General features: G+C 43.0%; 2 protein-coding genes across 5 annotated transcripts in view; one reads left to right on the top strand and one right to left on the bottom strand.

Annotated features, from left to right (window-relative positions):
• Nucleotides 1–8,341, top strand: part of tshr (thyroid stimulating hormone receptor) — a 29,153-nt gene extending 20,812 nt beyond the window's left edge. For both annotated transcript variants that reach the window (XM_026142368.1, XM_026142369.1), the window contains 2 exons: nucleotides 3,345–3,533; nucleotides 3,893–8,341. In XM_026142368.1, coding sequence (XP_025998153.1) covers nucleotides 3,345–3,533; nucleotides 3,893–5,348 — 1,645 coding nt within the window. In that variant the 3' untranslated portion in view covers nucleotides 5,349–8,341. The remainder of the gene's footprint in view (nucleotides 1–3,344; nucleotides 3,534–3,892) is intronic.
• On the bottom strand, nucleotides 43–21,624 carry gtf2a1 (general transcription factor IIA, 1). Of its 3 annotated transcripts, XR_003269751.1 has the most exons (12): nucleotides 21,375–21,624; nucleotides 19,582–19,683; nucleotides 18,358–18,535; nucleotides 18,085–18,146; nucleotides 17,236–17,311; nucleotides 16,995–17,116; nucleotides 16,361–16,465; nucleotides 15,021–15,305; nucleotides 13,713–13,802; nucleotides 12,562–13,058; nucleotides 307–382; nucleotides 43–204 (listed from the first exon to the last, which is right to left on the bottom strand). XR_003269751.1 is itself a non-coding variant. In XM_026142370.1 (10 exons), exons 1-10 carry the CDS (start codon nucleotides 21,402–21,404, stop codon nucleotides 12,951–12,953), a joined length of 1,158 nt encoding a protein of 385 aa, XP_025998155.1. In that variant the 5' UTR covers nucleotides 21,405–21,624; the 3' UTR covers nucleotides 11,915–12,950. The 3 variants fall into 3 exon arrangements, 1 of the variants encoding a protein (XP_025998155.1); XR_003269749.1 differs by lacking the exons at nucleotides 43–204; nucleotides 307–382 and adding an exon at nucleotides 10,909–11,599; XM_026142370.1 differs by lacking the exons at nucleotides 43–204; nucleotides 307–382 and having other exon boundaries at nucleotides 11,915–13,058.
• Nucleotides 21,625–22,496: the final 872 nt, after the last annotated feature.

Genomic DNA, 22,496 nt, shown 5'->3' with positions numbered 1-22,496 from the left:
AAGTGACTTTTTCAGTCTGAAATCTTTTTGGGATTTCCTTACCTGAATGATTGAGTATGTTTTGACTTCTTGTCTGTTCCTGTGTTAGCGCTGATGTAGAGGTTTTATCTGCCACCTGCACCATAACGATGAGCATAAATGGAATCAAAGCGACCACGCTGCAGGCATACTGGGGACTTCAGAGAGCTGTGCATAAACAAATACCTGCAAATCACAATGAACTAAATCAGTGTTGTCAAGTAGATGGGGCCAAAATTCCTCTACAGCAATGTGAAAGACTCACAAAGTCATACAGAAAATGGTTACCTTTCATTTTTAAAGGTGATTCTACCAGCTCCTGAATCGTAGCGTCTACGTAGGTTTTCACACTTTTCTTCTGTTTCTGGGTAAATAAGGACACAACCTGAAACTTTTAGAACTGGCGATAATGTTAACAGACCTCTCTGCACTGAATCATACTTGTTATTAATCTCTGCACTTTCGGTTTTATATGGCTGTAGGTTTTAAAACATGAAAAGACAGAACAGAACAAAGATTAGAAAACACACCCACAGCAAACCGTTTTGAGGGATATTTAGCACCAGAGATGTAATCTGATTACTTTTTTCAAGTAACGAGTAAAGTAAGGGATTACTATTGCAAAAACGGTAATTAGATTACCGTTACTTTCCCGTAGGAACGCTGCGTTACTGCGTTACTAAAACCGTGATATTTTTTGCGAGAATGTCTCACGACAGTGACGTAAGCGAGTGCGACGTTCGTGACAGCAGCTGTGTGCAGATCAACAATGGATCACATATCGAGTGCAGAGAGAGTATGAGCGTGCAGCGTTTAAAGCGGGGAAGTACTGACCTTACTTTGAGTTTGATTCCATAAAAAGTGACAAAAACATTAGTGTCCGCTGTGCGTGGGAAGAAAACTTCTTTTTACAGCAAAAAAAACCCCTAAACTTCCGAGCAAGCACCGAGTAGCTACGACGTAATGGGAAACTCACAGAGAAACTCACGGATTCTTCCACTGACCGCAGCACACCTGCACCAGGGTAAACCTCCGCCTACCCCACTCCTGCTTTACAGGTGAAAATAGAGCAACAGCACCGCTGAGTCTTTGACTTTATTTATGTTCTGCTGTGTTTTACTTGCATCTATTTGAAAGACTGAGTGTAAACACACAAAAAATTTATTTTATGTGCTGGAATGTGCAGAAAATAGGTTTAAATGTTAAACTAATTTCTTCCAGTCAGAGAATGTTGCAGATAATTAAATTTTTGCTTGATGCATAAAGTTAAAAGATTAAAACTAATAAAACAAGTTAAAAGAAAGAGACTTTTCCATTTGATTACATTTTGTATGATGGATTATGCAGAAAAAGTAGAATTGGGCTGAAAGATCTATCGCTTTATCACCTCTTCAGGCTGTAAATCGTGTTTTTAAAAAGTAACTAAGTAACTAAGTAATTAATTACTTTTGAAAATAAGTAATCAGTAAAGTAACGGGATTACTTTTTTGGGGAAGTAATCAGTAATTAGTTACTGATTACTTTTTTCAAGTAACTTGACCAACACTGTTTAGCACTAGCCCTGTTTAGGAAGTTACTGACGGTAAGTCCAGTTAGAGTTCAGCAATGTGCTCGTTCACAGTGTGTGGACTAGATGAGACATGTCTGTGAAACAGGACAGAGGAAAAATCCTTCCTCCACAGCTGCGCCTTTCACCAGGAAACCTGACACGCATTGTGTGCGAGCATGTGATGGAGAGACTTCCGACGTTTCTCCGATACCGTTTTCTTTTTTGCTGTGACCTCATATATAAGGACATTTGATGCAAACACCTTTAACCACAGCTATCCGGTTGCTGTTGTGGCTCGGCTCTAGCTGCTAAGTGTCTGCTAAGGTAAACTGGTTTTGTGTGCAGGTATTCTTCCTCTATTCCACTGAGGAACATGTCCTGAGTTAGGTCACCTCCATGAGGTCATGAGCGAAACATCTGGAAATGACAAAATCGGACCAACACTCTCAGGGTCTGCGCTCCTCTTTTGTTATTGTTTCCTTTTCTTAAAACGGCGTTTCACAACGAGCCCCACGAGAGAGACCAGAGGACAGAGAGGAGCGGAGAGCAAACGGGACTAAAAAAAGAACAAATGAACTCTTAGAAAACATCTGATTTAATTAAATGAATTGATGACTTGGAGCAATGTAGGGTTAGGAAACTACAGCAAAGCGGAGCTTGGACTCTACTTGGCCCGTGGAGGGAGGGGGGGGCGTGTGCGGCACTGTAGGTTGGAATGTCCTGATAACAGGATCACGCAGGATGTTGGTGAAATTGTCAATTCCCTGGACGTCTTCGTCCCGAGGAGGTTGAGCTGGCTTTGGCATGACAGCTGAGTGCGAGAAATACCGCGTGTAATTACTTAAAGATGATGGGCTAAGGAGTTCACTCCAGGAAACAGATGCAGGGTGTTGTTTAATCCATCCGTGAGCTCGCTGGTCTCATCATGTCTAGCTTTTTTTCTGGGTTGCTCAAAGTATGTCTGTTCCAAAGTCTGGACTTGAAAGTCGCCGAGTGTTGTTCTTTCACTTTGTGAGATTAAAGTATTGTGCTTGGTATTATTTTAGCATGCTTATGTTATGGGATACAGAGTTTTTTACCTGCATGTTATCAGCTGTATCACGGACGTAGCCTCATTTGCAGCCTCTGAGCTCATAATGTCTTATTTGGTAATTCCATTTTCAAAGTGTTATCCAAGACGCGGCTGCATCACCTCTTGAGTAACCTCATAGCCCCACAGATGTGTGGGATTTTTGTGGGGGAAAACAATGTTTAAATCCCATATTTTCCACAGACTGTGGACCTAATGTAAATTCCAGCAAAGAAAAGCAGCAGCAGAGTGGAAATATAGCAAATATTTGAGATATCGAAGGTACCTTTGAAAACAGAGCCCACCATTGGGCAAGAGCATTTGTTTGGCCTTCTCCCCAACTGTTTCTGAATCGTCTGTGCTGTGTGACTGACTTGCATCCCGCACACTCTCCCATCATGACCAGTCTGCCACTAATAAGGTCAAAAATCTAGATCTATGGCGATCCCTTCGATACACCCAAGTGTTAAATCTCCTCTGTAAGCCTCTTTGCAACCCACCTACACCTTAGTTCCTCCTTTTCATGTCATGTCTGTTGTAATCAGTGTCAAATCTTTTGTCTTGCTGCTTATTTCTCCATCTTGTGCATGTGGAAAGCTGAGGAGGTCCGAGAAGATAACGTGCCAACAAATATAAATTACTGCAGGTGGAAATAACCATTTTCTTTTGGCCAAAATTGAGGTCTTTTATTCCCCACCTGTCTTTCAGAGACGTGTCCCAAACAGGGATCACCTCCCTGCCAACCACAGGGATGGACTCTGTCCGGGAGCTGAAGGCACGTGATGCCTGGGCCCTCAAGAAACTGCCACCCATCAAGACCTTTAAGCACCTCACCGTCGCCAACCTGACATACCCGAGCCACTGCTGCGGCTTCAAAAACCTTAAAAAGAAGCGAGGGTGCGTTTGTCAGTTCTTCTTTTTTGTAGCTGGTGGAGTGTAGAAGGCAGCATGAAAAATGTAGTCCTTGAATTTCGTGTATTTGGATGATCCGCCACAGCGAGCGGCAGCAGCTGCACTTGCATGATGTAGATGTTGGCAGGGATTGAATCAACTCTCCTGACGTGTTTACCTATAATTCATTACAGTGCTTCCATAATTAGTGTCACTCACTGCTGTTATTGTAGGAACGAGGTCGAGCCAGACTAGTAATGGCTCTCAAAACAGGATTCCCTTTTCCTTCAAGTGGATATAAAGATGACTGCATCATTATTTTATGGGCTCAATGTTCTGTGCGTTTGTCTGCATGTGTTTTTCAGCTTTTTGGAGTACATCATCTGCAACCTTACTGCTTTGTATGACCAGCATCAAAAGCGCTCCGTGGGGCCCCTGCGCATGCCGTCCCTCCAGGAGGACAGTGTTGTGGAAACACTCCCGGACCGGGAGCTAAAAGACGGGGATCACAGAGAGGCCCAGCAAGATTGGAAGAGCGGTGACGTCCACGGCAGCCTGCACTACCACGCCTACTTTGGAGGCCACCCAGATGAGGATGTGGGTTTCGGAGAGACCCTAAAGAACCCCCAGGAGGACAACAGTCAGGAGTTTGACAGTCGTTACGACTATGTGGTGTGCGAGGAGGGAGAGGAGGTGGCGTGCGCACCGGCGCCCGATGAGTTCAATCCTTGTGAGGACATAATGGGTTTTGGCTTCCTGCGGGTGTCTGTGTGGTTTGTGAGCTTGCTGGCTGTTCTGGGAAATGTGGTGGTGCTCCTGGTGCTCCTCACCAGCCACTACAAGCTCTCAGTCTCCCGGTTCCTCATGTGTCACCTGGCCTTTGCAGATCTGTGCATGGGGATTTACCTGCTGCTCATCGCCTCTGTAGACCTCCATACGCGGGCCGAATACTTCAACCACGCCATAGACTGGCAGACGGGCCCCGGCTGTGGACTTGCTGGGTTTTTCACAGTCTTCGCCAGCGAGCTGTCCGTCTACACCTTGACGGCGATCACTCTGGAGAGGTGGTACGCCATCACCTTTGCCATGCGGCTGGATCGCAAGCTGCACCTGCACCACGCAGCGGCTGTCATGCTAGGCGGCTGGGTCTTCTGCATCCTCCTGGCCTTGCTCCCACTGGTCGGCGTGAGCAGTTACCAGAAGGTCAGCATCTGCCTCCCCATGGACACCGAGTCCGCAGCGGCTCAGATCTACATCATGTCAGTGCTTGTCCTCAACATCTTAGCATTTTTCATCATCTGTGCTTGTTACTTCAAGATCTACTGCACGGTGCATAACCCTCACTACCACTCCGGATCCAAGGATACCAACATTGCCAAGCGCATGGCTGTCCTCATCTTCACTGACTTCTTGTGCATGGCACCAATTTCCTTCTACGCCATATCAGCCGTGCTGGACCGGCCGCTCATCACCGTGTCCAACTCCAAGATTTTATTGGTGCTCTTCTACCCGCTCAATTCCTGTGCCAACCCGTTCCTCTATGCCATCTTCACTAAAGCCTTCAGGGGAGACATATTCATCCTTCTCAGTAAGGTGGGCCTGTGTCAGCAGCGAGCACAGCTGTTCAGAGGCCAGACGGTCTCGTCAAAGGGCAGCAGCGGGACATCTCAGATAAGGAGAGACAAGGATAAAAGTCGCAAAGGAGGGAGCATAGGCCAGGAAGAAGTGCCTATCCACCTGAAAAGGTCCGCAGGACATACCTCCCACCAAGCAATCAGCCAACAGAAGAATCCCGAAGAGAGCCAGAGGTTGGACACATGAGGCCGGCTCAAGGCAGTAACATAAAACAGGCTCAGGTGAGAGAGGAGAGACCTTGAAGTGTTGGGATATTTAACAGACAGCTCCAGCATCCTGTATCTGCTTCAGCTTTCAGGCTGAGTTCAGCTGTTTTCACAATTTCGCCTGTGATGATTTTATGGTTCCAGTTGTTGGAGAATATCAAGTGTCACGGAAATACAAGCCTGACTTCATCTCACTTATAGTCCTTTGCAGAATAGAGATCATTTTAAGGGAAAAATGGCAGGATTAACACTCATTTATATGTTTTCAGTATCTTAATTATACTTTGAGGCTGATACCAAATGTGTGGCACAGTCTGGCACTGAGACAGGCAAATATTACTCATTATCTGACGTACTTCAGCTTCCAGTGACACGAAGCTTTTTCTGAGGAACTCTGTTTATATGTGATTATCGTGTTCAAGGACAGCCTGCTGGCTCAGTGCCGTTCAGTGGAAACTAAACCCAGGATGTAAAAAAACGTATTTTCAAATCCATTGTATTAATACCTCTGTATATACTATAAATATATGATTTAGAACAGAACACATAGCCTATTGCTATTTTTTTGCATTTCTTGTCTAACTACATTTGGTGATTACAGTAATTTACTGTGATGTTGGAAAGTTTTTTTTTACAAAAAGTGCATTTATTTGCATATGCCAACAACAAACTGATGTATCACTTAATTAGATTTATAAAATATCTGTTTACTTTTGCTCCATGTGTGATTTACTTTAACTTTATCAAATGTTCGGTCGCTAACTCGTTCAGAAACCCACTCCAAAAAACTAACATCTCACATCGAACCATGCGATCCAAAAACAAGACCTATTTGGATTATTGGCAGTTTCTGCAAATCACACAGTGGTGTGTTAATCACTAATGCATACTGTTAAAGCTGTGTGTCTCCTTTGGGATGTCCTGGTTGTTTTTTCCAGCGTTATCGTGGTATTTTTCCATCCCTGTGTGGAAACCAGTGACTTCTACAATCAGCGGGGAGCTTAAAGCTAGCATACCTGGGACCCATGTGAACTTCTGTGATGCTGAGCTGTTAGGCATTAAAGGAAACCTTCTGCTAATAGTGGCTAAACATCAGGTTAGCATTTCCTCTCCTGAGTGACTTTAGAGATGAACAGGGCGAGTGGGGATTAGTTCACATCTTTTTCTTTAAAAAAAATAAAATACATTTTGCATCCATATTTGTCTTGAAGCTATTCGATCAGATTGCTGCAATTTGTGTCAGCATGGAAAATATAGTGCAACATTCCCAACTTTGTATCACTCTAAACCTCACAAACTGGAATGGTCTCTACTTTTTAAGTCGGGAAAATTAAGAGTGGCATCCGCTGACTGCGTTCCAGACCTCGCTTGGCGGTGAATTTCCGAGCGGACGGGACATCATTTTCAGTTGAACGTTTTCCACGGCTTCAGGTCCATCTCTTCCAATCACGTATTAACAGCGAGCCAGTCTGGACCCTTCAGATGCAAAGCACTCTGGAGCTGGAGCACGATGGGCCTGGCTGCCTTCATGAGAGGACGTCTCCGCTGCCAGCTAGTGTTAACTCACTGTTCACGAGTGTGTGCACAACAAGACTGATAAAAATCAAAGTCTATGCACATTTGCGTAGGTGTCTGGGTGCACACAAAGCGACTGGTGGTAGTGGCATATACCTGCAGAATCCAGCATTTTCCCGAATGATTACATGGAATTTTACAGACTTGCAGGTACGGTCATGGCCCAAGTAATAGGCCGAGCCAAGCAAACTGAATGAGACTGTGAAATGGATTTATTTTGATATTCTTCTTCTAGCTGGGTCTCAGGCCTGCCTCATCATTCCTCTCCCAGTATTACAAATAAACTCATCTCCAAGCCGTTCCTCAAATAAGCAGGCCCGTCCCCGACGATGCACCTCGATAACACCGGATTAGGTTGCCAAACTCAAATAGAGTGGGAAAAGGAGTCGTGAACAGAGGGACTGACGAGGTCAAAGCCTACGAGTATGCATCCAGTGTTTGGTTGTGGAAACAAAAAGAAATCTCTTGCATTTTTGGCGTCATTCCTTTCGTTGGCCCGGTCAACGTGGATGGCCCTCTTAAAGAGTCAAGTTCCTCTGTCTCCTGGAGAGCTCTTGAATGATGACCAGAGCGAACTGCAGGGTTTTAGTCAGTGAAAACATTCATTCTTCTGTTGTTCTGCAGGTGGTTTCACTCATCAGGAAATGAGTTTCATATTTAGGATCTACAACCTTTGCAGACACTTGAGTTAAACCAGGAAAGAAAAATGGCTCCAAGCCTTCAACAAAATACATTCTAATACTTTATACAGAGGATGATGTGACAAGTGCTACTCTATACTACTGATAGTAAACCTTAGTTATTGTGCAGGTGTGTATGGAAGGCAATTTAGAACATGTGTCTACTTTGGATCAATTATTTCTAATAAACTGGAAATTGTTTTTATTGAGAAAGTTCCTGCTGACAGGCGACGTTTCAAATTACAGCTGTTGCCGTGTGAAGATGATCCTAAACCAGAAATACATGAAACAGTGATGCAACTCCACCTGCACAACCCCAGTAATAAAACAAAAAGCAGAGAAGTGCTGGAGCATTCATGCGTACTGAGGTGAACTAAGACTGCAGACTTTGCAGCACCGTACTTGCAGATTTAGCCGAAGATGATTCATCGCAGGCTTTCTGTCCCACGTGGACTTAAATCACATGACTTTTACTTGAGTCAGACACAAGTATTAAAACTGATGACTTTAGGGTAAGATTGGGAATATGCTTAAAACTAACTGCTTCATATAATGTCGAGGGCTTCTTTGGTTTTATAGTGCAAGAAACCAAAACAGCTCAAATATGGGGACAAAGCTAAAGTGCCTCCCCACCTAAACTAAAAATGACCAATTCTGAAAGGTGTTGAAAGAGGTATCAAACACAATAAGGTTTCACTTTAATACACCTTTGTTCCCTAGTTTTAAATAACTTACCCATTCGTGTAAGAATGACTGAATCAACTCGGTAAGTACTCCACAGAGGAAATCACCCCATAACAGCACAGATAGCAATTATATGGCATTGGCTTTTTGAAGCAGGCCTATAATAAAAAAGAAAAGTGACAAGCTGTTTAGAACAACATTCACAGCTTGACGTGAGACAGTCTAGGATACTATAAAAGTCCTGCTGCAGCCAAAGTCCGGATAGACAGAATCTCTGCTGAAAACAGATGAAGGTTTTTGTCCCGTTTTTTCTGTTTTGTCAGAGTTTGCTGTTTTCTAAGACTTTGGTAAGCTCTACATGCCACAGCCAGCAGGCCCGGCTACTCCACTTGCTACGTAGCTGATTGGCAGTCACCACAGGTTAGCTGGTAAGCAGAGAAAGCTGTAGAGTCTGAGCAAGACATCTCCAGGGTCTCATTATAAGCCTCATTCGCCAGCAGCTCAGATTCTTATGTCTGAGTGCCCAGGAGTAGCAAAAGGGCCCACTTCATCAGAAGCAGCCAGGGATACACTGCTCCTCCGCTACGTCTATTCAGCGCTGAAGTGTGATATATTGTAGAAGTGACAGTCTGCCCTCAAATCCATTTACAATCAAGTGCAAAAATCTCCATGTAGTTTCTGATTCAGCTTTGATCCCCGACTGCACCACACCTTTATCTCATAATTACCTGAAAGGAAATACGCTGGGATTGTGTCGGTTTGGGTAGGAATTAGAGGAAAAGCCGGGAAAACGCCCATGCTGTGCAAACCCTGACAGTCATCCAGATGGTGGGATATAGAAAAATGGAAAAGAAGATTGGGCGATGCAGATTCGGGGTCTCGTGCAGGTTGCAGCAAATGCATGAAAGTGATCCTACAGAGCTGTTACGCAGCGACAAAGACAGAATGTGCAAGGATTATATTTCAATCAAGAAATCTGAATCGTGCTGAGTTAAAGCCGTATTACAGCACGTTCCCGGAGCACGTGGGCCACAGTGATGAAGACTTGGATGGTTGGTCCTTGCAGACAACCATGTCTGCCCATTTGTTTGTGACTGTGTGACTCATCCACAAAGACGCCTAACATAAACACAAGTACATACTTCAGAGAAGTGTCACAGAAAGACTTATGAATGGTGTTTACAGATACCCATGTCTGCAAGGAGGATAATCCCCGCTGTCTGTCAGACAGTAAGCCTTTGACACCGAGCGCCTTTAGCTGGTTAGCAAGTTAGCAAAAAGATAACGGTTTGCTAAAGACAAAAATAACTGTAGTTAGCTACAGCTTAAGACAAGATAGATTTAAGACATTTCATGCTCCTTTGAGTTAAATCGAGGGCCAACTTAACAACTTAAACCACAGAAAGAAAAGAAGAAACAAAAGTGTTTGGCTCCTGATGTTTGTCCGAGGCGCTGCTTAAAAGAAATTAGTCCTTGTTGCCATCTTTGTCACTCAAAGTTTCAATGGATTCAACTGCCTTGATTCCTAATGTGTAAAATGTGGCTCACTCTCTACACAAAACAATGTACCTCATATATATTTACAGTACCAGCTTCAGCCATGCTACAAAACTCCGTCGTCATTGGTAGCTAGCAGACAGGACTACTGGTTTGAGTGTCTTGGAAACAGATTTAAAATTTAAATGTCAGAGAAAAAAACAACCAAAAACATTTAAAAAGTATGAACGGCATTAGAAGTTTCATTAAAGAATAATGAAACACACAAGTAATAAACTCATGAAACAGTTGGCTCACTAAATGGGAAGGGGACTGGTATTTGTTAAGGTCTTGCAGTCATGTGACTGCTAATTTTCCACCATTTCAAATGTGTAACACTGTAGCAGTTGCAGTTCTACTAAAGACCAGTCCATGACCACCTGCCAACCACCGTTTGTGAGGATAAGATGCATCCTAGTAGCTGCTAGAGGCTGAAGGCGGTCACGATCAAACTGACTGCCATCTTGCTAGAGATTCACGACCCCCTGGCAACCACCGGGAAAAATGTGTGTTGACGCTCACAGAAAACTGATGCTATCTCACGTGCAAAATGAAACCGTTTACTAAAGAGTACACAGTACTGACTCAAAAACCTTTGATTGCCTCGGCCGCTAACAGATTGCTCCAGACGATACCAGGTCTGCACTCACCAACTACTCCCCTAGAAGAAGTGTGACACAAATCGGAAATGGAGACTGAATTGGTGAAGCGCAACTTTTATACACACATATTTAAACACTTCCTAATGATCTTGGCCAGGAACCCCTCCAGCTGGTAAACTGGAGGAACCGCTGACCTTCTGATTATTAGACTACCTGCTCTACCGCTCGAGCCACATCTAATAGTAGCAGTTAAAAACGGAGTCTCAACAGGATTAAAAATGTGAGCAAAAATAGTTTAAAAGTAACTGAAATAACAGTTAAATAGTTTAGTGTTCAAGATGCTCCCACGAGTAATCGATAAATTTGCTTTTATCAGCGCAGAACCAAAAAGCTGACCAGGTATCACAGAAGAAGGTAGGAAGAAACAGAGGGGGCGAGAGTGACACTGATTTAGGCCACAAAATAATGCAAAAATTAAATTTTAATTTTCTTTCTTTCTTTTTATGCAAAAGACAACTTTATGTATTCAAAGCACAACCTTGAGTTTGATTCCAAACTTGATTTAGGAAAATTACACGAATACCAACAGTACAGTTCATTAATCATCAGAAGAGCAGAACACACGACAAAATGGTTATAGAGCACAGTTTAATAAGACATCCTTCTCAGTCTAGCATCTGTGACCCCCCCCCACCAAAAACTGAACTAAAGTTCAAAAAGGCACGCACGACATCTACATATGGAAATGACGAACAGAGGAAAGGAAATAAATCTACTGGGGGCCATGTGTGGAAAGTCTTCCTTTGGCCTTTCATGTAAAAATTTCATATAATTCAACTAAATCGTGTGAAAAATGTTCTGTTTTCTCCATCAGGTCCTGTATCAGGGTTTTCTTTGTGCAGCTAAAAAACAACTATGGATCCACCCAAGCACCACGTCGACACAACAGTCAAAACACATATATACTTTATTTCAAACTGCTGCAACAGGGGCACTAAAAACAAACTGCAGAGACACACACAACCCCCCCTCGAGTTAAACTCACTTGGATAGAAAATATCCTCAGTTTAAAAGTCATGAATAAAACGGAAGCAGACGAGAACATACGGTGGACGAAATGGTTTGGAAAACAGCGCCGTGCAGCTTTTATCAGGCTGACATAAGAAGAAAGGAGAAAAGAAAAGAAAAAGGAACACTTGTTAGATTATAAGAGCACAGTTTGGTGCGGCTTTCCAACCTTAAAAAAAGAAAAACAATTTATGAACTTTCAGAAATAAATAGAAAAAACAGGACAGACACCAACCTCACTGCTCTGTGACATTTTCAGACTGTGAGAGAAATAAACTGAAACCTTTTCACAGAAAACCAGCGACAACGACACACACTCACCACGTGTCTGTACAGTCCCACACACACACACACACACACACACACACACACACACACACACACACACACACACACACACACACACACACACACACACACACACACACACACACACACACACACACGTCTCTGCGGCTATTGATTAAGTGGACTGACTGACTTCACAACACACTGATAAACCGACAGTGCAAAATTTCCGACGGCTGCAGAGAACTAAAAATAAAAGCAAAGGCGATTCACCAACAGGACAAACTGAGACACCTTTGTACAATCCTTAAATGAATTCAGTGTCTCACGCTTTTATCTTTATTTTATTCTTAACGTTAAAGATGGAATGAAGCCCCAGAGAAGCCAGTGGGGGGGTGCTGGGGGAGGGGGGGTTAAGTGCTGCGACGAAGATAAAAAAAATGAGTTATTGTAAGGTGATGTTATTTTACCTTCTTTTTTAACTCCTTCATTAAACGCATTTAAAACATAATGTTTAAAGAACAGGTCGCCTACATAAAAACACTCTGGAGCACCTTTTTCATAAACGTGAATTCAGACAGAATTAGGATATTAAAAAAAGAAGCCAAAAACAGGTGATTCTGGTCGTTCTAAAGGCAGCGATCTCGACTGGTGGCACTAAGTTTGGACACGAACGTAGACACGAGTCAATCCAGTCAACCGACTACAGTGATTGCAAAGGTGTTTCTCATCTATGGGGTTATAACGAATGACCTCTGACCTTGTGTGGCAGGGAAGCCGAGGTCACCCTGGTCCTCTACACCTGTATGATGGTGAAATGCTTTCTTTCCAAAGTTAGGTGAATTCTCTGGGGGGGAAAGGCAGAGAAGCCTGGAAGAAGAAATAAAGAGAAACGGTGCTCGGCTCACGGGGCTTTTCCTTCCTCTGTTGGTTTCTCATCCCGCAAGGCTAGTCGAGTGTTTTCTGACTACACCCGGGTTTTACAGTACCTCACAGTCCTTTGGGTTTGTCTCAAGAGTTCTGAGTCTCAGAAACAGTTTCCTGAATGAATCCAGTCACAGGATGTGGAAGGATGCTAAACTGTCTGTTAACTGGATAGGAGTTACAGAGATCCTGCTCCTGTTGCTTTCTCCCGTTCCTTTTTCTGCTTCACCACTCGGCATCCCCGATGGCTTTGGAGAAGACGTAGTCTCTCCCGTTCAGATTCATGATCCCATCCTTCAGGTGGAATTTCCATTTGTTCTTACTTCTGTGAATCTGCAGAGTAAAGAGAAGGAAATGAGTGTTGTAGGCGTCAAGGACAGATGGACATTGTTTCAGCTTACAGTGGACGCAGACTGATGTCTTTAGCCTCTGCGCCGAGGCCAGACAAACTCACTGTGGCATTAACCGCTGCTGGAGCCTTTCTCCACTGAATTAACATCAAATAATGTAACAACTCGATGCTTTGTGATGGGAATCAAAGGCAAACAGTGAAGACTCACAACAAGGAATGTGAAATACCTCTTTAACGATTTCTGACATTTTCCCCCAAAAACGAGGAGGCTGCTGTGAAAACTGTTTAAGCCCCGTCCTTCAATCTACAGCAGCCTTTCCAGCGCCCTGAATGATACTGGCAAACAAAGGCTGACAGCGATGCTGAGTACCAATCACATTAACACGGTAAAACTGCTCTGCGCTGTTATTTTATAATCTCTTTGTTTTCACTGCTTCTGCAAATCTCAGCGTTAACGTCTTTGTCTGGATGCTGATGTGAAACTAAACGAGTCGGATATGCATAAAAGCCAACGGGCCCCAGCGCAGGAGGATCTATATCAAGACATGTCATAAAAGTACCAAAGAGGCACTCGCATATTTATACACAGGCAGGTTTGAACACACTGCAGCCTTTCAGAATATATCAGTTCCTACCTTGTCGTACTGGCACACCACTACGTTGTCTGTTTCAAACAGCTCCTGGTCCTCTTCGTCGCTGACGTCGTCTCCACTGTTCAGCGGCTCCTGAGTAGGAAACCAAAACAATCAGATTCATCACAAATGTTTGCTGCTCAGAAACGTGGTTTAAGATTCGGGATTTTCTTTATTTAAACAGTAAAAGCACAAATCTAGATTGCAACAAGTAATAGTTTGATTTTAAACCCGTTCTCCTTTTTGCCCGATACCAAACAGTGCCAAATATAACCTGCTGTGTTATAAAATCTTCTGCAGAAAAGCCACACAAACTACAGAGTAACCTTTGTAGTAGGGCTGCCACAAACGATTATTTTGATAGTCGACTAATCAGATCATCATCCATTGGACGTAAAAGTACAGCTTATTGCACCAGCAGCATCTGCTCTTATATAACTATCATTAGCTTACAGCTTTAAGCTTTTAAGGTCTGTGCTAACTAAAAATAAAGACAAGATGATAGTTTATTAAATTTTAATGAAATTTGCAGATTGTTTCAGTGAAGTTTAATAAACTCCTTGCTATCTAAAATATAACAGGACACCGGAGTAAATTCTGGAGCATCTCACACTTCTGATAATCAGCTGTCTGCTTGAGTTTATTCAGCTGTGTAAAAACTATAACTTTAATCTCAGCCAAACCGATTTACTCAGGAACAAATAAAATACTAAAAAAAAGCCAAACAATTACATTGTTAAGTTATCTAAGTGACTTATATATCATGTTTAACCTGAGTAGTGAAAGACAGCGGTGGGTTTGAAAACGATTTGCCGGGAGTCCGGTGTTCTCACGGCGCTAGTGAGCCTAGCCCCCGGCTAGCTATCGAGCTACTAGCTAGCTAGTGGGTAACAGACGTCTCCGAAAACGTCGGAGCGCTTTTGAAAATATGCGGTGTCCTGATAAACTGAGCAGATATTTGAGGTTTACACAGCTACATTCTGGCCTGAAAATATGTTAAACGTTTATTTTGTGACCCAGAAAGAATAATAAGAGTAATATTAAAACTAACTAGCTGCCGCCATTGTTGGAAACTGAGCTGGGCCGCGCTATGAATTCTGGGACAGAGCTACTTCTTCGGGGTTTAACGACAGCTACCTGTGGAAAGCTACTGCTAGCTACTCTGGAAAACAAAAGCTCTGAAGAGGGGCAGAAACATCAGTGCTACAAGTTTACGGCTTTCTTACTTCATATTAAATGACCATAAAATTCTTGCCTACTGCAACTTTAACGTGCGAGTTTTTGAACACTCTTATTTCCTCCCTTGCTCACCTCTTCAACCTGCCCATCTTCTGCTCCATCCTTGTCTTTCTCCTCATCGTCATCTTCGTCGTACTCCTCCTCATCCTCGTCCTCTTCTGAAGACGTCTCCCCGGTTCCGTCCACCTGCAGCATCATGGGAGGCTGCTGTCCCTGAGGCTGGGCCTGTTGCTGCTGTTGGGCCTGGGGCTGCGCTGAGGCTTGTGGTGCAGTCGCTCCTGGGGCCTGCTGGACCTGCTGGACCTGAGCTGTTGCTGCCTGGCTGGGCTGTGGCGCCATAGCTGCTGCTTGCATCACCTGACGGTAGAAAGAAACTCAGAGTTTAAAAACATGTACGCCCATATGATGTTAGCATTGCTTTCATATGGGACAAAATAACCAGCTCTTTACACAACAGACTCCAACTCAAAGCCAAAATAAAGTCAAAGTCAAAGTCAACTTTATTTGTCGATTCTGCCACATGTACAGGACATACAGAGAATAGAAATTGCGTTACTCTCAATCCCTAGATAAATAGCAAATGAACATTTAAATATATTTAAATATAAAAGTGATTAAAAATGCAAGTAAAATAATTAAAAAGTAAAAATTTAAATAAATACAATTTTACATATAACAAGAAAGCTATACAATATACAATATAATGGGTAAGTGACATTGAGTGTAAACCAGGCAGAGTAGTGCAAATAGGCAAATAGTGCAAATGGAGATTTAGTAATGTACGGTAAGAGAAAGTGTAACAACAAAGTCTTATGAGGTAATGGCAGTCCAATGCTCCACAAGGTGACTGGTAACAGGACAGACAGCAAAGGACAGGACAGCAAAAATGATGCGACTTCAAGGAGCATTTTTGTAGCAAAGATAAGGTCTGCCAGCTAGTCGCCATGTTGGGTATCAAGATATTTGTCTGTGTTAGCAAGTAAGCTAATGCTGGCTAACAGCTGAAAGAAAAAGTTATTAAAGAACTGAACTCGTGGAGGGAAGACCTCTGCTCTGAGCTAATGTTAGCCTGTTGATTTAAAAGCTAACGTTGCAGATTTTTGCAGTGTAGCTCAGTTACACTGGCCAGCTAACCAAATCTTTCCATAGTTACTCACACCAAAACTACATCTGAGTGGAAATGCTGTTTGTCAGTGTAATCGGCTGATCTGTGACACTGACTGATGCGCGATGCTTTCACAGTGCAGGTGTTATTATTAATAACAAAGGTTTCCCAGACGCTCCTCTAAAACATTAAACAGACTCTAATTTCTCTAAACAACAAAGAGAACAGAAATGGAGGAAACACTACTATAGAGCATAAACTACTTCCATATAAATGGAATGAGTGCAGGAGGAACTGAAGTTCTGACCTGTGTATTGCCTTGGACTTTGTTTCCTGGGGTTAAGACAATCTGCTGCGGCTGTATGATGACTCCTGCTTGCTGGGACAGGCCTCCTGGCAGAGGAGCCAGAACCTAAACAGATATTAGAGAAGGGAAAAAAACCCCAAACACGACATGTAAACTCTATTTTAAAACAAGATCTCCACCTGAATATGCACAACACTTTTGCAACATTTTAACCGACTCAATTTAAACTGAATGAATGAAATTTGGCACTAGTTTTGATCTGAATCTGTGTTTTTATTTAGGAAAAGTCACAAGTAGTGGAGTCATGGATCTATTTCTTTTGGGGTAAGTGGTAAGCTCTGAGCAATCAGCATCCTCCCGATTTCCCAGAATCATTTCATGTTTTTCATGGCACTTCTTACATATTTCGAGGTTATTTTTCCAAGAATTGATTCTTCCACTGTGTCAGAGCCACAGGGCCCACAGATATGTAGCCTTATTTAACCTACTTGTCACAACGGACACTGAACTGATTACGCAGATAAATCAGACACACCACGACTTTTTCCCCCCACCTCTCTCCATTTGGCTTTGTTTTTCACACACATTTCCTCCTGTCATATGCAGCCCTGCCCCTCTGCGTGACAGTTCTTACCTGCTGTATTACCGGTGCCTGCACGCCACCAGGCTGCATCTGCTGCTGCAGGAGGATCTGCTGCTGGGGCTGGATGATGTACTGAGCCCCGTTGGGACCACGGACTAACTGCAGGATCTGGCCTGAGACGTTAAAACAAAGCATGTGGGTGCACGTTGTGTAAATATAGTTTTACACATGAAGATAGTTCAGAGAGAAAACAGCATTTCTTTGCAATTTAATGCAAATAAACATGTTTTACCTTGGCTGGTGAGGAGCTGTTGGTATTGGGTGACCGCTGTGGGCAAAGCCAGGGTTGCTGCGGTAGCTGCTGCACTCTAGAGGAGGAAAGAAGAACACACGCGGTGACAAGCATGCAAAATAATACAGAAGCAGAGGATTTCAGGGTTCAAGAATGAAAGACTTCAATGTTAAGTACTTAATGTTTTTGAACTTCTTTACAATTTAAAGCACTGAACTTCAGATTGCATTGACTGACATGATAAAAGCAGCATGTTTGTCCTCTCGCTGCATCTACAAAGCCACTGGAAAACGATTAAAAATTGGCAAGTGAAGCTTTGAAGAACCGTTTGAGGATTATACAAAAATCACTTGCAGAAAACAGAAAGAAGCAGCAGCAGAGATGAAAGCTTCATATGGACAGATGCTGCGTTAAACATGTGCTGTTGAAAAAAGTGGAAAAGATCTCCTGCATATTTCACTCGATGAAGGAAAGGTGTGTTTGTCAGTGCGTATTAGACACAGCAGTAGCATGTGGGAGGATGCATTACTGCTGGCTTATATCCACTGCAGTCCTGGCTATTAAATAGTCCGTTAATCTCTTCCAAGTCCTGTTGCCCCATCCGTGTGACACTTGATCAATCATTCTGGACTAAGGAAGAAGCCTGCAGAGACCCTCTCTTGCTTCTCACTTCTACTCAAAGAAAATATGTCTGAATTTGTTAAAAACGTAAAATGAGCAGCACTTCGTTCTGTTCATCACACATATGGATATCGCATCACCTATGTCTGTTAATAAACACATTTGCTACTTGTTATATGCCTCCCCGAAAAACAGTTTCATTTATTTTTGGTGCTATGATCCACTCACCATCCCCGTTCCACCCATGTGTATAAGCTTAGATTCCTGAACAATGACTTGCTGCTGGGGAGCTGCGGAGACAAACATTTTCAGGTCAATTCCTCATATTTTTCATAAAATGTACAAAGAATGCACACGATCAGTAAGCATTCATTGTTTCCTGTGCCAGTTCGGCAAATAACTCAAAGCTGCAGGCGACATTTTTAGTGCCCAAAAAGGCGTTCACGGGTTTTTGCACTTGTTCAGAAATGTTTTTACCACTGTGTGCCACTGCTGGCTAACCTTGCTGTTGCTGGGGCGGCAGGATGACTTGCTGGGACTGAGCTGGCTGGGTCACCTGCTGGACTTGTTGGACCTGCTGAACCTGTTGTTGCTGCTGCTGTGCGGCCTGCAGGGCTTTCTGCTCGTCAGTGTGGAAGCCCTCCACTGCCTTGGACTGCAAAAGCTTGTTCTCCCATAGCTGTAGAGACAAACGGAGGCAGCACAAAGACATGTGTTAGAAAGCTGCCAAAGACGCCATTTAAATCCATGCTAACATGTTTTCAAATGAAAATCTCCATCCAGGTAAATGTTTAGCGCAGATTCTGTCATTATCGACACACCTGTGAACGCATCACACCGACCAGACGTGCCGATCGTTTAAATTAATTCAGTTTTATTTTTATAGTCACAACAGTCATCTTCAAGGTGCTTCATGTTGTAAGGTACAATAATACAGAGAAAACCTAACAGACGACCCCCTTTGAGCAAGTGTTTGGTGACAATGGGAAGGAAAATCTCCCTTTTAACAGGAAGAAAGCTCCAACACAACCAGGCTCAGGGGGGGAACCAGGTAAAAGAGACTGTGGAAGAGAGCCAGACATCAATATTAACTAATGGGTCACAAACTCAAAGTGAGGTCAAATAAACTGGTTTAATCCATGAAGCTAAGACTGAATTTTTTGCTTATTTGTGTCAATCACATTGCCTAGTAGGCTTATGTGCCATAGCCTCCTCTTGAATTGAGCATATCATGCAGTGTACACACTGTTTGAGTTGTCATTTCAATGGTATTCAGACACCACCTTCTCACAGGCATACGCAGGTGTTATAACAGTAAAGCAACACTGAAAGTCACACTGGAATATAAGGTGGTGATTGCACCAGAAAACTCATACAGAAATCGCTGCAAAGCAAATTCTGCAACACATCAGTGGCAGTGAGAGCACCATCCATCACAGGAAACCATGGTAACGGGGGAGGGGGGGGGGGGGGGGGGGGGGAACAAGACATGAATGACATTTTTGTGAGTTAATCAGAAAGTTTCCAGAAGTCTGTTTTCTGTCCATCCAGACAGCAACTACAACAGCTTCCAAACTAGGAAGTGGTCAGCAGTTATTCCAAAGCGCTCTGGTTTGGGGGAGCGTGCTACAGTACACTTTACTACAAAGAGCGCACACCTCTGCAGGAGGCGGCATTTCCCCTGCAGTTACTATATGCAGGCGCAACACTGACAGGGACGGTTACCGTTTTCAGCTCCAGAAGAACTTGCTCATCTACTCCCTCGTCCAGGAACAGCTCTCGCACCTCATTGATCACATCGTCAATCACATTCTTGTACAATTTAGGCTGTGAGGAAGAAAAAAAAGAAGAAAAGAGGAAAGAAACTTTTACAGTATGAAGTTTATATTAGAGACACTTTTGCTTTTCCCAGTAAAGCATGAACAACATGTCTGGTACAGTCAGTATTGATCATTATGAGCTTGGGTTTTATGTCAAAATTAGCCCTCAACAGTGTACTTAGCAAACACACCTCCTCTTTGGGCTTCCCAGCTGCCAAAACGACAACAAAACATCAAGTATACAGCTGATGGTGTTATAATTATCACATTTATTTACGCCTGGCCACACTGACTTTCATTGGTATGACACGGTAATAGTTGTTGCACGCGGGCAGCTAAACTCTAAAACTGCCTCCACTTGAGTATCATGTGTGGGGTTCGTGCTGCAGCGTTTCCACGGCGCTACGTGCCTTGTTATGCTAACCCATATAAACTAGCTCTTTATGTTACTACTACTAAGGTAAACATCATGTCCCCGGGGTCTGAACTGCGCGCGCGCTGGAAAAAGCAAACATAACGTTTATAGCTCCGCCAGGGCCCAACGGTCCCGTCTCAGCGGAGTGATACGAGGCTGAAACAAAGCGACACACGCGCGGGCCACCGCACTGCGCTGCCCCGATGTCCGCAGCGCAGACCTCGGTCTCTCCTTCCCTCCCCCTCGGCCTGTCTGCTCCTCACTATTTAAAGCTCAGTCTGCTGTTTATATGTAGAGCCGGTGACGTAGCGTCGAGTAGCACCTTCCCATCCCGGGCAGTCTATATTAGAGAGCCAATATGGCTGTATAAAAACCAGGCAGCGAAAAGGAGGAGGGCCAGAACCGAGAGAGAAGGGAGACGAGGAAGCCATTTTACGGAGCCGCAGAGTGCGCGCTCGACAGCCTTTTTCTTTTAAATAGTGTGTGGCGGAATGTGAAGGACATTTTCGGTGTCTTAGCTTATCAGTGCTCAGCTTTGGCTAAATATTTTTTGGCTCTGCTGGCAGGTAGCAAGGACAAATTTGATATGGTATGGGTTAAAGAAGTGGTTTGGGACGGCTACCCTGCCTTCTGGTCGTGGAATGGTGGACAATGATGAGGCAGTTGACGACTTTCTACTGAGGAGGCTTTAATATATATATATATTTATATAAACTATATATATTAAACGCTCAATTCTCTCGGCGTGGATGATGACAATGTGCTTTGCGTACATCTGTATTTCATAAGCTATCCAATAATAAAAGCTTAAATTGACAATTTCTTCCTCCTACGAACAAACAAGCATTTTTAGACAACCTGGCAGCTCAAGCGTCTACCAAAAATGAATTTAGCCATACACGCTATTAGACTGTGATCACGTAAAGTAACCTTCCAACTAATGAAAGCTTCAACCTGCCGATAAACCACTAAATTAGAATTACATCTTCATCGCTAAACCTCAGTTTCTACACGTGTTCTTATTTTTACTCAAACACTGCCTCTCTAAAGTAAGCCATTCCTCCTCCGAGATGGTTTCAAATGAAAGAACTACCTAGTTTCGAAAACTAATTATAATGGCCGATTGACTGAAACTTAAGTATTCCCTTTAATAGATATAACAGTGAAGTGTTTGTTAAAGCAGACTCATTTTACTGTAATACATAAAACCAGCTCGTCGACAGCTTTCCAATAACTTTACCCCCATTTTCCCCCGCTGACAATCCTTAGAGATTGATCCTTACCACTGGGTTCGAGTTAGCCGAGCTCGCCATTATACGCGTAGTGTAAAAACCACACGGAAATAGGCGAGGAATAGAGCCAAAAATTACGAAAAACGATTTAAAACAACTGGGAAAGATATTTTAAAACAGCCGGCATCACTTTTGTAAATAAAACACAGTTTAGGCGGTCTTATTTACAATCCCGGGCTGCGACTCCCCAGCCGTCCTCCTTCCGTCGTTGTCCTGCTTTATATACTGAGCGAAGAAGCTGCGAGTGCGCGAGACATAGGGCAGGGTCAGGTCGCACATAGCGCGAGATTTCGTGCGGAGTATGACGACCAATTAATAGAGCCGCTCATGGGAAATGTAGTTTAATAATACTTTTTTTTTTTTTTTTTTAGAAAACGGAACTGAATCCTCAGTGATCGCATTAGCTTAATGCTCTGTGATCTTGTTTATTGAGTTAGGGAAAGTGTAAGTATTACGAACCATGTGATGAATTAAAAATAGAGGAATTAATTAGATAAAAGTAGCTGGTTACTTAAAATGCTAATAAAAGCCTATTAGCATATAGCTAAGTCATTTTAAATTAACTTATTTCATTTTTTCTTTCTTTTTCTTTCTATTCTTTTTCCTGTTTTCCATCATATATTAGAACTGTATGCTGTAATGATCGATGCTCATATTAAATATGGGAAAACATTCAAATAATGCCTTCAGCATATGTACAAATCATGAGCTAAAAGCTCAGGCCTTGGGGTGGCTTTAGACAGGTTTTCTCAGGGGTTTCTGAGGGGCTGCCAATCAGAACCTAAAGCATGTCATTTTAGAAAGCGAATAAACCAAAGACCACTATAAGATAAATACAGATTATTTTAAAACTATGACTCGTGTAAAGCTGCACTAGTATAGCCCAACAATAATAATAAATATCAAGAAATAGTATGTCTCCTTTAATGTTAACAGTTTTATTCAACATGTTTGGAGAAATGCTTTTGTCTAATAGCCAAGGTTGGTTGTTGCAGATTAAATATAATATTTTAAAAAATATACATATAGAACAGAATAGAACAGAATGCCTTTATTGTCACTATACAGTTGTCAGTGCCAACATGTTTATAGATGTAACCATTATTAATAGGA

The sequence above is a fragment of the Astatotilapia calliptera genome, chromosome 15, assembly GCF_900246225.1.
Source record: "Astatotilapia calliptera chromosome 15, fAstCal1.2, whole genome shotgun sequence".
NCBI classification, from domain to species: domain Eukaryota; kingdom Metazoa; phylum Chordata; class Actinopteri; order Cichliformes; family Cichlidae; genus Astatotilapia; species Astatotilapia calliptera.
The sequence above is the reverse complement of the archived record's forward strand: the minus strand, read 5'-3'. Positions and strand labels throughout refer to the sequence as shown.